The 16,613-nt window shown below is 33.5% G+C and overlaps 1 protein-coding gene across 1 annotated transcript in view; it reads right to left on the minus strand.

Annotated features, from left to right (window-relative positions):
• Positions 1-16,613, minus strand: part of Uba6 (ubiquitin like modifier activating enzyme 6) — a 57,986-nt gene that overhangs the window by 13,982 nt on the left and 27,391 nt on the right. Inside the window, exons 15-27 of the mRNA XM_021163706.2 lie at positions 15,389-15,456; positions 14,538-14,616; positions 13,289-13,369; positions 11,844-11,921; positions 10,339-10,520; positions 8,959-9,064; positions 6,832-6,921; positions 6,656-6,736; positions 5,245-5,373; positions 2,747-2,798; positions 2,595-2,658; positions 1,633-1,702; positions 386-457 (exon numbers count right to left, since the gene is read on the minus strand). Of these exons, the coding sequence (XP_021019365.1) occupies positions 386-457; positions 1,633-1,702; positions 2,595-2,658; positions 2,747-2,798; positions 5,245-5,373; positions 6,656-6,736; positions 6,832-6,921; positions 8,959-9,064; positions 10,339-10,520; positions 11,844-11,921; positions 13,289-13,369; positions 14,538-14,616; positions 15,389-15,456 (1,152 nt within the window). The remainder of the gene's footprint in view (positions 1-385; positions 458-1,632; positions 1,703-2,594; positions 2,659-2,746; positions 2,799-5,244; positions 5,374-6,655; positions 6,737-6,831; positions 6,922-8,958; positions 9,065-10,338; positions 10,521-11,843; positions 11,922-13,288; positions 13,370-14,537; positions 14,617-15,388; positions 15,457-16,613) is intronic.

The following is a 16,613-nucleotide window of genomic DNA, read 5'->3' on the forward strand; positions in this document are numbered from 1 at the left end:
ATATATATATATATATATATATATATGTGTGTGTGTGTGTGTGTGCAGAATCCAGTTCCATGTCATCTGTCTTATTATCCATGTCTGCCTGTGTTCTTGAAATACCTAACAGGATTCCCTGCTATTCTTTCCCACCACTTACTGTAAGGACAGGTTTCTGTGTAAGGCTGGAAGATGCTTTTGCCTGTTTAGCAATGGCCCAAATGACAGGCCAGCTAGAGCAGACTTTGGGTGCATTTCTTCCTATAGCCCATCTCCACTCTTTGGAATAAAATATCCCTAAGGGCAAAAACTGTTCATCCTGGAATTCTTCAGGCTGAGAATGGGATTTGTTATAAACAGCAGTTTGATAACCACTAGTTATGTGAATAGACTTCTATCTTACCTTGTTGGAAGGCTTGAATTCCTCAATTTTAACTTCTGAAAGAATGTCCATGAGGCTATTCACTGATAAGTCCTGTTTCATAAAATAAGTTAATTTAACAATACATTTCTTCATTAAACACATTAAGTTCATACATTAAGAAGCAAGAAACTATAATAGCCCAAGCTGAACTAAATGCATCCACATTAACTATTAGGAAGCTCCTATGAAAAACTGAGACATACTGCTTTTGAGATCGGTTTAGACTTGCAGCACAAGACTGAACACTATTAGTTTTTCCTAGACCTTTATATGTTTTATTTCCAAGAAAGATTAATCTATAACATGCATATGTACACTAAATACAGATTCAGATTTAGGGCATATGTCTATAATCCCAGCAGTTAAGAGACTGCAATGGACGAATCATGAGTTTGAAAGTACACTTACTGGGTTTATATATCTACTTAGTAAAAACCTATCTTAAAAAAGAAAACAACAGAAACTAAGACCTTAAATCTTTTTATATTTCTCTAATCAGTTCACTTGAAGGCAGAATTTACTTAACTCTAATATACATTTAAGGAGAAAGCTAAGCTATGAACATGAGCTCTCTCTAAACGGTTTGAGTTACACACTTGGGTGTGACTCAAAAGATGATGTCTCACAGAATGAGCATGATTCTAAGGACATGAAAATCAAAGCAGGATAACACTTTCAGACTTCTGGAAATGTATGAAAGTTAACATTAGAGGAGAAAAATTATGTAAAGAGCATCTATCTCTATGAGAAATTTTAAAATTTCTATGAACTGGCTCATTTTGACTTCTAATAACTAGAATAACAGAAAAAGGTAAAAAAAAGTTATAAACATTTTTATTACTTAAGTATGATTGCTTTCACAAATATTTCATCATTTAAATTCAGAAAGAAAAATTAGTTTTCTATTTATCTGCACTACAATGAGTAGACAGCTTCTGCCATTAGAATGGAGAATAACACAACAAAATAAAAGATTTTTCTTTTTTAATCCAAAAGAATGATTTTAGCTGTGCATGCCTTAATCTGAGTACTTAGGAGGTAACAGCAAGAAGATCTGGAGCTCAAGGCAAGTTCTAGCTCATAGCTCAAACATGCGTGAGCTCATGTCTCAAACAAATGCACGAAAAGAGACTGAATGATTCTTAAGATCTAAACGCAAATTTTGAAGCCACCAACTAAGTCAATTTGGATTTGAATCACTTGCTAGACCCTGAACAGTATCTTACCTTTTCTGAAAACGGAATACAATATACTGTAGCATATAGTTTTGCAGCACTCTGAAGAAAACTGAGGTGCCTTTTGAAATGAAATAAAAAATAAAACAGTTTGAATGGCAGTTTTAAAGAAGATATTTAAGTCAGTAGGAAATACAGTCTTTATATTAATTAACACTTAAGAACTACATTTAAAGTCTGTTTTGAAGAATTAATTTTTACCCCTTTTAAAGTTAATGAAATTCTTGTCTAGACTAAAACAACAAAAGGAAATAGCACATGTCCTTTTGATACAAAAACACATGTTAAAACACTATATTCAAGCAGTCATCAGGAATACTCTGGTGTTCAGAACTACTAGAATACTTGGAGAAAAGTAATTTTAATTCATAAGAATATATGTATCAGGTATGAATGAGTATACATTAAATCTGAAACAGCAAAAAAATTTACTAAAACTAAAAATGGGCATGTCATACTAGAAAGGCAATTTAGTTGAATTCTTAAGGAAGCTGAGAAAATTAAGCGAAGTGCTATTGTAGAAAGGCAGATTAGTGAAGGGAGGCTAAGTGTTCGATGAGAGTATGCACACTAAATGTGACTCTAAAACCAGCATATAGATCCAGGCACTCAGTAAGACACAAACTAAAATCTTACTTGTATTAATATAGGCAGGTCATATTAACTGCATTTCCATAGAAAGCATCTTAGCTTTATTTATTGTAAGAACACATATTTTCATTTTTTATTTTCTTATAGTAGATGACTTAAGTTTTTATGGAGTAGATATTACAAACAATAAATGTATTCGGTACGTAAATAAATAGATGCACGTGTGTAGGAGGAATGTGGCTGGCTCTGCTGACTAGACTGACTTCTTAACTTTTGGATTAAGAGACTTAAATTATTTAACACTGAAGATTCTACAGTATATAACTAAGACATTTAAAGTTAAAATATACACATATACTTACAAAGGTTCATTTAAATCAAATTTTATTGGAGAAGGCGGCCTTTTTGGTGATTGCCAAAACAAACCTAGTAAAATGATAAAATATCATTTTTAATAAATATAGGTCTTATATAGTATTTCATATTACAATCTCTTCTCAATGGTTATACTCACTGCCATCTTTTAGTCTTGTCTCAAGAGGAAAACAGTGAAGAAGCTGCAGAGCCTAAAAGAGGAAAAAAAAAAAGAATGAAAAAAAAAATCCCTTTTTTGTTGTCAGAAGAAAAAAATAACCTGAAATTAAAAAAAAACCTGCTCAGAACAACATTATGAACTAACCAGTACCCCGGAGCTCTTGACTCTAGCTGCATATGTATCAAAAGATGGCCTAGTCGGCCATCACTGGGAAGAGAGGCCCATTGGACATGCAAACTTTATATGCCCTAGTACAGGGGAATGCCAGGGCCAAAAAGTGGGAATGGGTGGGTAGGGGAGTGGGAGGAGGGTATGGGGGACTTTTTGGAATAGCATTGGAAATGTAATTGAGGAAAATACGTAATAAAAAAAATATTTAAAAAGAAAAGAAAAACCTGCTCAGTACATATCTGCATATTTTCATCATAAATCAAACAAAAAGTTTAAAAGATGCATAATGGGGTCTTGCTACCTCCTGTCCTGCCCACATCATTATAGTCTTTTTAGAATTACTTCACACCTTTCTTACAATATTTACACACCATTTTGTATCTAAGAGCTAATCATTACAATAAATTTAAAAAAATACAAATATATATGGCATTTAGCATTTCAAAATTATATGCTTAAGATGTGCTTGGAAGAGGGTGGGAATACAAAACATCTGTAAACTGATAATGCTTCAACTGAAGTGAAAGGTAAAAAATGATGAATATGGACATTATACTATTTTCTTATATTTCCATGATTCCTTAATTTTTTTCTATACTACTAATAAAAAAAATCACCCAAAACAGGGCTGGTGCTCAGCGGGTAAAGCTACTTGCTGCCAAGCATAGAAACCTGAGTTTGATCCCTAGGACCCACATGGTGAAAGGCAATAATTGCTGTTGTTTGTCTTTTGATGTCCACAGGAGCACTGTGGCCATGAACATACTCCACTCCTCTACAAAACAAATCATTAAAAGTGTAGCAATAAAAATAAAAACACCAACATTAAAAAAAAAACCAACACAATTTCAGAAGATAGTTCAGAAGAAACTTAGTTAAGAGATACAAAGAGTGTGCTGACTGCAAGTCCTTGAGAGTTTAGAGGCTAGGCCCTGCTCGGCAGACAAAAAGCTCATGAACAGGCTACAGAATCTCTCCAATCCCAGGCCATCCTGACAAGGTCCTATATAAGCCTGCCTCCTACTCAGTTCTCTGCTGCTTCTCTGAGCAGAGTCAGTCACTTTCGTGTCTTTCTCAATAAATCTTTTACCTGTGGTTTGTTGTACAGTGTGACTTTATGGTATTTCTTGGCACCCAACTGCCAGGACACCTTTCTCCTCAGAACTGTAACACACTGATAATTATGATAAAAACAGGTGAAATATTAAGGAAAGAAGTCCTATTTTTGGGGAAGTGAGCTTAGAACATTTCTCTAAAAAGCAAACCATACAGGAAGTGAAAACGAAAATATATCCTCAAAGACCTTTTCTCTTAAGGATAACCTTCTAAAGTAAGGGCTTAAGTGTAAATTGGGAGAGAAGCAAGCAGGGTACTGAGCAGAAGGCAAGATTCATATTGTTTCTTGGGGAGATGGGGTTTGGTGGAAGCAAGCTCAGGGATTGGCCCTGGTCTTGGGGTCAAGTAAGGGGCAGGGTGTTTTTCCTCCGCCCTGATATTAGGGTCAGGGTGTTCATTCCTTGGTCTTTTTGCCCTACCCCAAGGGATGGATTAAAAAAGTATAGGATACAGTCTGTTAGCTATGTGAGTGTAAGAATAACAGTGTGAATGAATATGTGCCTTGGCCTATGCTAAATGCTTTATATGGATTAGCTTATTTGATGCCTACTGTGTTCTATATGTCTTAATTACTTTAGATTTTTAGTTGAAGAAAGACCATAAAATGTATTTATGAGTTATGATTAGGAAAGGCAAAGTCTGAACAAAAATTCCATCTGAATTATCAGTCTTTTGTTTCTATTCTGAACAAACTTAAACGCCTTTTTTTTTAAAGATTTATTATTATAAATAAGTACACTGTAGCTGTTTTTAGACACACCAGAAGAAAGTGTTTGATCTCATTACGGATGGTTGCGAGCCACCATGTGGTTGCTGGGATTTGAACTCAGGACCTTCGAAAGAGCTGTTAGTGCTCTTAACTGCTGAGCCATCTCTCCAGCCCAATTGAACAAACTTCTTTAGACTGCAGAATTAATGCACTACATATTACCTAGAGACAAATGCTACCCAAAACCCAGCTTTTGCACATAGAGCCAAGTCAGTGCATAGCTGACAAGTCAAGGTAAATGTTTTAATTAGTAACACAGAGAAATTGGTCATATGCCTAGGAGCTACTCTCATTTAACTTACTATTTATCTCTAAAATGCTTGGTGAAAGAAAAGAACACATATTCTAAGTCTGGGAAATTAGTAATAAATAAATGAGCCATGGACAGGCATTCATTTAATGTCTCAGAATGTATTCTTACCTTATGGTTAAAGTATTTTTCAAACTTTAGTCTTGCCAACTCTACACACTGGGACCAAATTCTAGGTCTTCTGCTAAGTAGCTTAATAACTTGAAAACAGCCTTCTAAACTTTGTCCATTTTGTATCTTCTAGAATAAGAGGAAAACAAAGAAAAATAAAACACTTGATCACAAGCACAAACACATTCCAAAAGGACGATCCAAAGTGACTAACGGACTTAGTATTTTAATTCTTTTTTTCCTGCTTAAGTACTTCTCTCTCACTCTTTCTTTCTTTAAATTATGAGGGGAATAGTAACTGAAATTTTAGACTACTTTTTGTTTTTTAAAAAATTTCTTATTTTATGCACATTGGTGGTTTGCCTATATTGTATGTATCTCTGTGTGAGGGTGTCAGATCCCCTGGTACTGGAGTCACAGACAGCTGTGAGCTGCAATGTGGGTGCTGGCAATTGAATCTGGGTCCTCTGGAAGAGCAGCCAGTGCTCCTAACTGCGGAGGTATTTCAGCTCCCAGATTTGAAGTTTCTTTCTTTTCTTTTTTTTTTTTTTTCTAGACAGGGTTTCTCTGTGTAGTCCTGGCTGTCCTGGAACTCACTTTGTAGACCATGCTGGTCTCTAACTCAGAAATCCACCTGCCTCTGCCTCCCAAGTGCTGGGACTAAAGGTGTGCGCCACCACACCCGGTTAGATTTGAAGTTTCTTAATTCAAGAAATATTTTCATGTTTTCCTATGAGTAACATACTAAGTACCAAAGAGGTCCTTAGTATGCAGAGATCTGGGAGTAATAGTTAATTAAAAATTTGACTTTTTTAGTTGTGTATGATTAAATGTAAACTACTATCTTTGGAGTTGGCCTTATTGTAGTGATTATTTTCTCTTGAACTGACCTTAACTTTTCCCCCAAAGAATTTACCAAACCCTCTATTTTTTGCTATTATCATTATTATTACACCCTCATTTGGTTGAACCATAAAACCTAATGTTTGAAGGTCAGTGACAATTACATACAGTTTAGTTAAGCCAAAACAAAACAAAACAAAAGGGCTGGTGAGATGGCTCAGTGGGTAAGAGCACCCGACTGCTCTTCCGAAGGTCAGGAGTTCAAATCCCAGCAACCACATGGTGGCTCACAACCATCCGTAACAAGATCTGACTCCCTCTTCTGGAGTGACTGAAGACAGCTACAGTGTACTTACATATAATAAATAAATAAATCTTTAAAAAACAAAACAAAACAACACAAAACAAAACAGGCTATTTATGACCTAATTTCAAGATTCCCAGTAGAATGTTTCACTGTGACCAAGTTTTTAATCATTCCCTATTTCTACAGGAGATATTATTTTTAGGTAACTAGAAAATAAGATTATACTAACATAAGTATCTGTAGTAAAATGCTTTCTTTTACCTGTAAGACATCTTCTGCAGAGGGATATGCTTGCCAAAACTTGTTAAACAGTGATGGCTTGTGGGAGAAGGAACTTTCAAACTGTAAAGGGGAAAAAAAGTTTCAGATATGTTTAGTAATTATAGTACTGCCTTTTCTAATTCAGAGGAGACAAATTCACTAAGAAGAACTTTTACCTTGTCTCTTGCCCACTGGATAGTATGTTCGACAGCTGCTGGAAAGGACTTTAGAGTGCAAAATGGTATTTCCTCTTCTGGGGGGTCTCGCTATTGAAAAATAAAAAGTAAAACCAAATATCTCGCTAAATTTTGAGTCTGATTAGTCTAAACATAAGGCCTGTTATACATTTTCATATCAGTCATTTACATAATAAAGCAAAAGTTAATTTCTTGGCCATTTAACCTGTTGAAAGTCATGTGAAAACACAAATCTCATCATTCTTTATCATTGTATACTTGTGCGGTGTGGCAGAAAGTCCTAATGGTAAATCATAATACATTATTAAGTTTTTTTCTAGAAAAATTCATGTGACATGTAAAATTTTATTACATTACTTCTAACTTAGAGAAGTGATGAGGAATCCTTAATATCTAAGTTCTTAGTGTTCCCAAAGGTTCTCCATGAAGTAAATCATTTGGGAAAAGGACTCTTAGTAGTTTACTAGAAAATATATACATTAGATGGGGAATGATTCATGTCTTACTAGTAGAAGTACCACTGAAGACCTCCTTGTCTATTAGAGGGCTCGCTTACAGCCTAAGCTTACTGGTTTACTCAGTCAAAATGACTCAATTTATGCCTTTTTACTGAATGAGATCTCTAATTTGATGATTTATGAACAAATAACTTTTTATAATTCAATGAGGAGCATTGTAGGAATATTAAATTTTTATACAAGAGTCTGAAATAAAAAAATAAGAGAAAGTTCAGCAAATGTAGCAGAATGAGAGGCTCCTCTACTGTGAAAATCTTCCCATGGCATCATGCATATCATGACTCCCTATTTAATACTCTAATGAACCTCAGCTTAATCTACTATATTACTGCTATTACATCTATCAGTAAGTGAATTTCATGAAAGAAAATAAGAAAACAGTGAATGCTAAGAATTTAAAAACTTTACTAAACCAAATGTACCCTTTAAATCAAGGGACACTGACACTTATAAAAATCATGTACTTTAATTATTTTACTTTAACTGTTCAATTTTAAATTATAAAACCTACAATTATTTCTTAGACCCATAGATTCAATGTTATCAATATTATAAAATCATTTATGGGATAAAAATGTTACATTTTACTATCTATCTAATATATATATATATGTACACACACTGCTTCCTTTGAACCATTGAAGAATATTTTTTTTCAGGTAGTTTGTGGGTAGATTATCAGGTTTATATTTTTAACAGGCTTGACAAATATTTCTAATAATGCATGCTAGGGGCATAAATTCTTAATGAGGATAAACATTTAAGATGTACCTAGTCTTACTGCAACTTGATATGCCAAGGTTGGTTGATATCTATGGGGATGGGGTCTCCTTTTTTTTGAGGAGAAGGGGAGGAGGAGAGCATGGGGTGGGCAGGTAAGAGGGAGGGACCACAGAAGGGGAAGGGAAAGCTGTCATCAGGATGTAAAGTAAATAAATAACTTAATAAAAAGATTTAAAAAATAAGTACACATTTATTACACTTTTGTTATTTTACTATATGCCAGCTTATATCTAATAGAATAAAACCCAACATCAGAAAATGGATATGATTCCAAGTCTCTGGTGACAGTTCTATTTTCAGTCAAAAAGTTTAATTGCTTTTAAAAGCTATTTTCAACTCTATGATAGTCAGAAATGTAAACTCTTTCCTGTTTTATATTCAGGGGCAGAGGAGATGTATAGTGTTGGTTATGTGAACCAAAGGACGTCAGTGAGTTCTCAAGTACCCATGTAAAGCTGGGTGTGGTGGCATGGCATGGAATCCCAGCACTAGAGACAGGCCAGTCAGTTCAGTCAATCTGTATTTCTAGTGCTCAGTGAGAGACCCTGTCAGAAAGAAATCATAGAATACCAGAGAAAGATTCTGGACTTGAAATATGGCCACTATACATATGTGGTATTCCTACCATCTGAATACACACTTAAAAAACTAGGTTCAACATGTTTAAACATGCAGATGCACATATGGATCAACCTGTCAGAGCTAAAACCAAGATTGATAGAGCTAAGTCTAATTTATTGATTCTTTCACAAAAACAAAAATTATGATATAAAAAGACAGACATTTATTCAATATACTGACTTACGTGACTATTATAAGATTCAGTTAATTGAGGTACAATAATTTCAGTGTGTCCTTTGGTGCCCATTGTTCCAGAATCTAAGAGAGGCCGTAGATTTGCTAAACAGCGACTATTTGAAGACAAAATATGTAAAGAAAAAAACAAAAGAAAGCAAAACACAAAAGTGATCAGTAACAGTCAATAAAGGACAGGTTACTGCTATCTACTAAATATTCAACACGCTGATCATTTTTGTTTGTAGTGTAGCGAACAGAACAGAACATGACCCACGTAACAGTTTTTCTCTTTAGCCCTATCATATATATATAAAATTTGTTTCCAACCTACTAGTTTCTGTTTCTTCCTACTTACTACCTGGATTAAAATCTCATGGTTTTTTTTTTTTTTTAAATTTCTATTTCCTCCTTAAATTAACTACATTATTCTTTCTTCACTTACTTTCTACTTATTATTTGATTATTTATTGCCTGTAGGTTCTTCTCAAATGGCCTTTATCCCAAGCAGTATTAACTAAATACTATAATTAGTCATGTTTCATCCACTGTAGTATTTTTAAGATTTTTTTGTGTGTGTGCATCACCCCTCCAACACAAAAAGAAATGCAATAATTTTTTTTCTTCTGCTCAAAATTTGCTTCTCTTTCATTTCTCAACTGATATATGCTCTGGCATCCAGACATTGCAGTCATACAATGATTCATTCAATGACTGATTTCATAAATCACATTGAATGAAATCAGATGATTGACACTGATAATAAATGATCTTTGGATGAAAATTTAGTGAAAAACCAAACATTAAATAAACATGTATGTTAATAAAAATAAGTGCCACAATGAAAAAGTATTAAGAAAAGCAGATTTAGGAGTGAATGTCTGTTTTAAGAAAGATATTTAGGCTGAACCTCAAAGATGAAGAAATACCTTAAAGGAAAGTATGGGCAGTATACACATTTGGGAACAAGAAGTTTGGAGGAAGAAAAATACAACTTCCAGAAGCCCCAAACCGATTCAGTTCCTAATGTAAAGAAGCCTTTGAAGATCCTAAAGAAGGCTTATATAGCTATAATAAGGAGAAACAGGGAACACTGGCCACATTTAAAGTAGGAACAGTGGATAGGTGGTAGGTATTTCATTAAAAAACAAAACAAAACAAAACCCCAAAACCAAAGAAACCCAAAAAACAATTTTTTTTTTTGTTAAAGGATGCTTTACCAATAGTAAATTTTTCTAAATACAATGGGAAATCATCAGTATGCTTAAATTTGAGTAGTTCTATTAGAATGACATAAAAATAATTAGGTAATTTGGTAATTTTTCAAAAAGTGAGAGTGAAAAACAAAAATAAAAGTAGTTCTTTATGCACTTGAATTTCAAGAACATACCTGTCTACATATCTCCTGGCTTCCACATTATCTAGTGCTGTAATAATGATATCTTGCTTAGTGTAAAATTCATCACTGTATATACTCTCAGTGGCTGGACAAACTTTGTTCAGGTGTGCATCTATTTTTAATTGAGGATTTATTTTCAGAGTTGCTTCAGCAGCAGTATAGCTTTTAGGTTTCTAAACAAGTAACAAATAAAAACAGAAGAAATAAATGTTAAACAGAAAAGATGAACTATGACTGAATTTACAAATTCTAATCATTTGGAATATATGAGGTGACAGCAAAGTAATGAAGTTAGCTCAAATAATTCACATATTAACACAATCTAATCATCCTTCATTATGTAGCAAAATGCGTTAGAGATTTTAAAGTATTTTTACAAAAGTCTTAAAAATATTTATTCTTATTTTTAAATTAAAGGCTTATCTACCATGTGTCATCATTGAATCTTGTGTCATTCAGGTGCTATGAAGGTCTTCACAGCATCCTTTGAATTTGTCTCATCTCACTATTAGGCTAACATGTTTTACTTTTTACTATAAGAACAAAGTCAGAAACTTAAAAGTCAGGAAATTAATAAATAGGTCTTAGTGTTCATCTCGAGATACTACACAGTGAATCATTTTAATAAGACATTTGAATTCACAGAGACTGCTGCCACATCCTTTGTAGTTATGTGAGAGGCTATCAGGTTAACTATGACAGTTAGTGTAGCCACTTTTTGTTCATAACATGCTTACATTTCATTTCCTAAAATCGGCAATGAGTTGACAATACAAGGGAAAATTTTAAACTAAAAGCACGTGGTTTTGATGAACATATTCTTTCTTTTCTATCTTTCTTTTTTGGTTTTTTGAGACAGGGTTTCTCTGTGTAGTCCTGGCTGTCCTAGAACTCACTCTGTATACCAGGCTGGCCTTGAACTCAGAAATCCGCCTGCCTCTGCCTCTCAAGTGCTGGGATTAAAGGCATGCACCACCACTGCCCGGCTTGTTTTTCACTACAGTTTTACCATGTAACTATGACTAATATACTCACTGTGTAGAACAAGCTGGCCTGGAACTTAAGAGATCCACCTGCCTCTGCCTTTGAGTGTACTGCCTGTTTCTTTTCCATATTTAAATATTTTGGTTTAAGACGACTAAATAGTGTACAGCAATTTTTAAATACTAAACCTTACCTGTTTTATAGCAAAATAAACAAACAAACAACAAACAAAAAAACAAGAAAATTAGTGTTTAAATTTGTGCTTTGTTAAAACCTCGAATTAGAGAATTTGTTTATGGAAACAAATTTCTGTGATTACAAAATGAAAAGTACTACTCATGTCATGATTCAAACAGTAACATCCAAAAACCAATTTTAGTGTACATGAAAGATCACTATTTTCTTCATTTTGTTCTTTCCAAAGAATCTTTATTCTTTCTCTTAAGAATCTAACAAAGAACAGGATTACCCCGCAACCAATATCTGTTTATGATAAGAAAACAGCGACAAACCTGTATGTGATGAGGACGAAACAGGAACTGTCTGTTCAAGTTGGATTTTTCTATCAAGTCAGGATCTGTAACTGTTACCTTATAACAGGAGAATAAAACAAATGAATCTGTTTTGCATTTCTCACTATGACAGAAACAGCACTCTCAAAGCATTTTTGCTAGTAATAGTCATTTTAAAAAAATTCCAAATGTTACCAGTAAGATGCTATCATTGTTAAATTTATTAATTTCAACTAATATTTAGTGCATGATCATAGCAAATAACACAAAAGATTTAAGCTTATTAGAAACTTCCTTTAAAAATTCTTTATTTGGAGACTAAAACTATCTCTATCATCTTTTATACCTACAAAATGAATTACAGAGGAACTATCTCTTCTAAATTTTAAATTTTCATTCTTTTAAAAATTATTTATTATTTCCTAACTATTGTGTATGTGTGTGGAGGAATATATGCCCATAGCATGAATGTGGAACTCAAACAACAACTTTGTAAAAGTCCTTTGTCTCCTTCCATGGGTGGGTTCTGGGGATCAAACTAAATCAGGTTTAATGTCAAGTGCCTTTACCTGATAAGCCACCTTGTTAGCCCAATATTTATTCTTAATCTGAAGTAATTTGAGAAGAATGTTGTCATGTTTCAACTTGACAGGAGTTCCAACTAAGGCTGAATTTATAAACTACTAGGCAGTTTGAGTAGTTTTTATATAGCCAACTAGCTATCATAGATAGTTGATTTAGAGGCCTGAAACACTTGCCCTTTAAGAATGTATAGATCCTATTTCTGGAAAGTGAAAGAAGAAAACAAACAGGTAAAATAATCTGCAGAATTGAAACCCCCCGTGCTATTAAGCTAGAATTAAAAAAAATGGCACAGTACTGCTCAGTGCAGGTTCCAGTTTGAGGTGTTGACTGGTGTTCACATTCATTTTCTTTTAGTAATTTTCCTTGTGTATGTGTCAAAATTTTTGTGGAATTTTATGTTTCTCTCTCTCTCTCATAGTTTATAAGCTATGATAATAAAAATTCCTTTTAAATTTAATATTGATGGTAACTACAAAAAGAGAGACAGGACTTATTTCAGGAAATTACAGTTAAGAACCAAGAAGCAGCCAGGCGTGGTGGGGCACACCTTTGATCCCAGCACTCAGGAGGCAGAGGCAGGCGGATTTCTGAGTTCGAGGCCAGCCTGGTCTACAAAGTGAGTTCCAGGACAGCCAGGGCTATGCAGAGAAACCCCGTCTTGAAAATCCAAAAAAAAAGGAACCAAAGAACCAAGAAGCAGAGAATCTGGGACTAAAAACTGACCAGAGACAATTAAAATCTTCTAATTCTCAGTTTAATGGTCTACACCAAGTAAAACAGGCTAGTATAGTTAAACACAGTTCAAAAATGGGCAACAGGAGAAATATAAATGTTTAAGTCTCAAGTGACTTGTATCTTACCATTCCTTTCTCTCTGCCTGTACCAACACCCAGTAATGCAAAATTTTTTAACATTTCACAGCCTATGGCGCCACATCCTACCTATTGAAGAAAGAGTACAAATGTCAGACAACAAGACTATAATTTTTAATGAATAAAGAATTTCATTCTAATTTTCTTCAAATGCTATAACACTAAATACAATTTTAAAAAATGATTTGTGATTCACTTGTGGTGGACTTTACTTTTTACAAGTTTCATAATGCCTTTAAAAGTGTCTCAATTAAAGAAAAAACAGTATAAAACAAATAAGAAAACTATGGTATTTATAACTTCTTTAAACAAAAATAATTGAAGATTCCTAACAAAAGCTAAATGCAGAACTTATTTCTTATAGAGGAAAGAAAACATTATCAGAAGAAAAAGCAAAAAAAAACAAAAAAAAAAAAACCAAAAAAAACAAAAAACAAAAACCAACAACAAAAAAAACATAAGAACAACATCAGAACAACCCCAGCCCAGAACTAGGTAACATGAAAGTCTTTACTTTTAGACATTTGTCAGTCTATCTGAAAGACGAGGTATGTTTAAGACAAGTCTACAAAGAATTTTAAATAAAACAGATATTTGAAACTTGATTATATTCTATATATATAAAAAAAATTTCAGCAGTAATTGCTAATCTTTAAGATATTACTTTACAAAAATGATTACTGCCGGGCAGTGGTGGTGCACTCCTTTAATCCCAGCACTCGGGAGGCAGAGGCAGGTGGATTTCTGAGTTTGAGGCCAGCCTGGTCTACAGAGTGAGTTTCAGGACAGCCAGGGCTACACAGAGGAAACCCTGTCTCGAAAAACAAAAACAAACAAACAAAATTATGATTACTAAAAGCAGTATTTTTAAGACTAGCCAACAACATTTATGCTCTTGTGAAAATTTTCTCTCGAAATAAACTAAGATATTTTAAAAAAAAGAATACATTTACTCATTTATTAAATGTAGTTTCAAAAAACGTGTTTTTAAAGTACTTCTAGAAAATCATTTAATGTTAAAAGCTGTTACATTCATGTTTTATTTTGAAATGAATAAACTCTTCAGATCCTAAATTGACTAACTTTTATGTAGAAGGACCAGGAAGTAAACATATTAAGCTCTGGAGACTGTATGATTTATCAGTTACTCATTTACATCAAGTTGACTTTAAAAATTAACTTGACATTCAACAACATTTTGAACATATTACTTATTCCCATCTTCATTCACACTTACTAAGAAGATATTCAAATTTTGTAGCTTCTGACACAATGTATTTCCAATGCAGGCACGTATGGCATCATATCTATCTCCTCTGAAGAAACATTTACCAAGAAAACAGAAAGATATAAAAATTTCTTGATTATTGTTATTAACAATTTAATACTGTACTTTAAAACAGAGTATACTTCTGAGCTTCTAAAGGATTAATAGACAGACAGAAGGATGATTCCCATCCCAGGAAGGACAGTGTGTGATGTTATCACTCTGTACCCAAGTATATGTAATTTAAATTTATCAATAGTTTATTTCTGTACTTTTCCATTTTGTACTTTTCGATAATTTACATGCAACTAAAATCTCAGAAAGTTAAACTGCAGATAAAGAGGGACTATTGTATTTAAGAAAAAAATTATAAAGATCATAATATTTAAAAAAGTTTTTAGAGGATTCTACAGAAGGGATTTGGAGTTATTAATTCATTTATACTGAAGGCAGAACTCTGGGTTACGTGGTTTTCTGAGATAATGAAATCTCTAAAGTTTTAACTGATTTTGAAAAAGATTTATGGCCTCAAATGGAAAGTGACTTATTTTTTAAAAAATCATGTATAGCAATCTTATTCATTAATATTATGGCATTTGAATGCTAATCACTCTCATGCATATAACCCGAAATTCTGTATCACTACATAGAAAGTGGTAAAGAGACATAGTACTATTGCAATATTTAATCACTAAAGTAACAAGCCAAGAAGTAAAATGTCAGGAGGAAAGACACCTAAGAGAGGCATGCTTACACAAAATTGTTTAATCTCTGCTTCTTAAAGAGATACTAAGAAAAAATAATCCAAGTTTCAGCTTTACCGTGGGAGAAACTCTTCGTGCCCAGGATTGCCTAGGGATTCCACAGTTTCTGCTGCTTCAAGGTACAACTGAAGACAAGATTAAAAACATAACGTTTAAGACTTAAGTCACTAAAAAAACCCTGTAGCTTTTCTCTTATAGTTATTTAATAATCATGGGAAGATAATAAAAATGGCAACTCAATGTAAAGTATTAGAAAAATCATGGTTATAACATATATTCTTAAAACTGTGAAACCTAAAAGGACTGTTAAAGGTATGTAATTTAATTCATATCACTTATCAATCCTAAGGATAATTTTATTTTATTTTTTAATTTTTAGAGAAAATTTTACCTCAAAATCTGTTCATAACTACAAAAAACCTTTGGTGTTCCCATTCAATTTTAGTTACATTTGAATAAACAGTATGATTAGCTTGAGAAAAATGTATGTAGCGTGTACTTCCTACTGGAGATATTTTATGTCATCTTTTACCTCATATATAATTATAAAAGACAAGATCCAGGAAGACAGCTTCAACATTTTTAGTTCTGCAAAGAATTTAACTCGGTAATAATTAAAGAACCCAGTCTTATGCATTGTTTTAGTCAGGGTTTCTATTCCTGCACAAAACATCATGACCAAGAAGCAAATTGGAGAGGAAAGGGTTTATTCAGCTTACACTTTACTGTTCATCACCAAAGAAAGTCAGGACTGGAACTCAAAAGCAGGAGCTGATACAGAGGCCATGGAGGGATGTTCTTTACTGGCTTGCCTCCCCTGGCTTGTTCAGCCTACTCTCTTATAGAACCCAAGACTACCAGCCCAGAGAAGGCACCACCCACAAGGGGCCTTCCCACCCTAGATCACTAATTGAGAAGTGCCTTACAGCTGGATCTCATGGAGGCACTTCCCCAACTGAAGCTCCTTTCTCTGTGATAACTCCAGCTGTGTCAAGTTGACACAAAACTAGCCAGTACATGCATATTTTCAATTAAGTAACTTGTTTTAGATTTGAACAAAATGAGATGATAGTATCATTGTAACATTACCATATTAATAACAGAATGTATACTTCATATGATATTAATAGTTAAAACTATGCCAACTTCCACCATCAATTTATAATCTATTTTAAATAACTTAGCAGAAAAATGGCATTGTCTAGGTGCTGTATTATATTCAAAATCAACTCAAACAGAAAGGACTTAAGCAGTATGCACAGACTTCTGCCACTTATTTTCC

This window comes from Mus caroli, chromosome 5, assembly GCF_900094665.2.
Source record: "Mus caroli chromosome 5, CAROLI_EIJ_v1.1, whole genome shotgun sequence".
In the NCBI taxonomy this organism is placed as follows: Eukaryota; Metazoa; Chordata; class Mammalia; order Rodentia; family Muridae; genus Mus; species Mus caroli.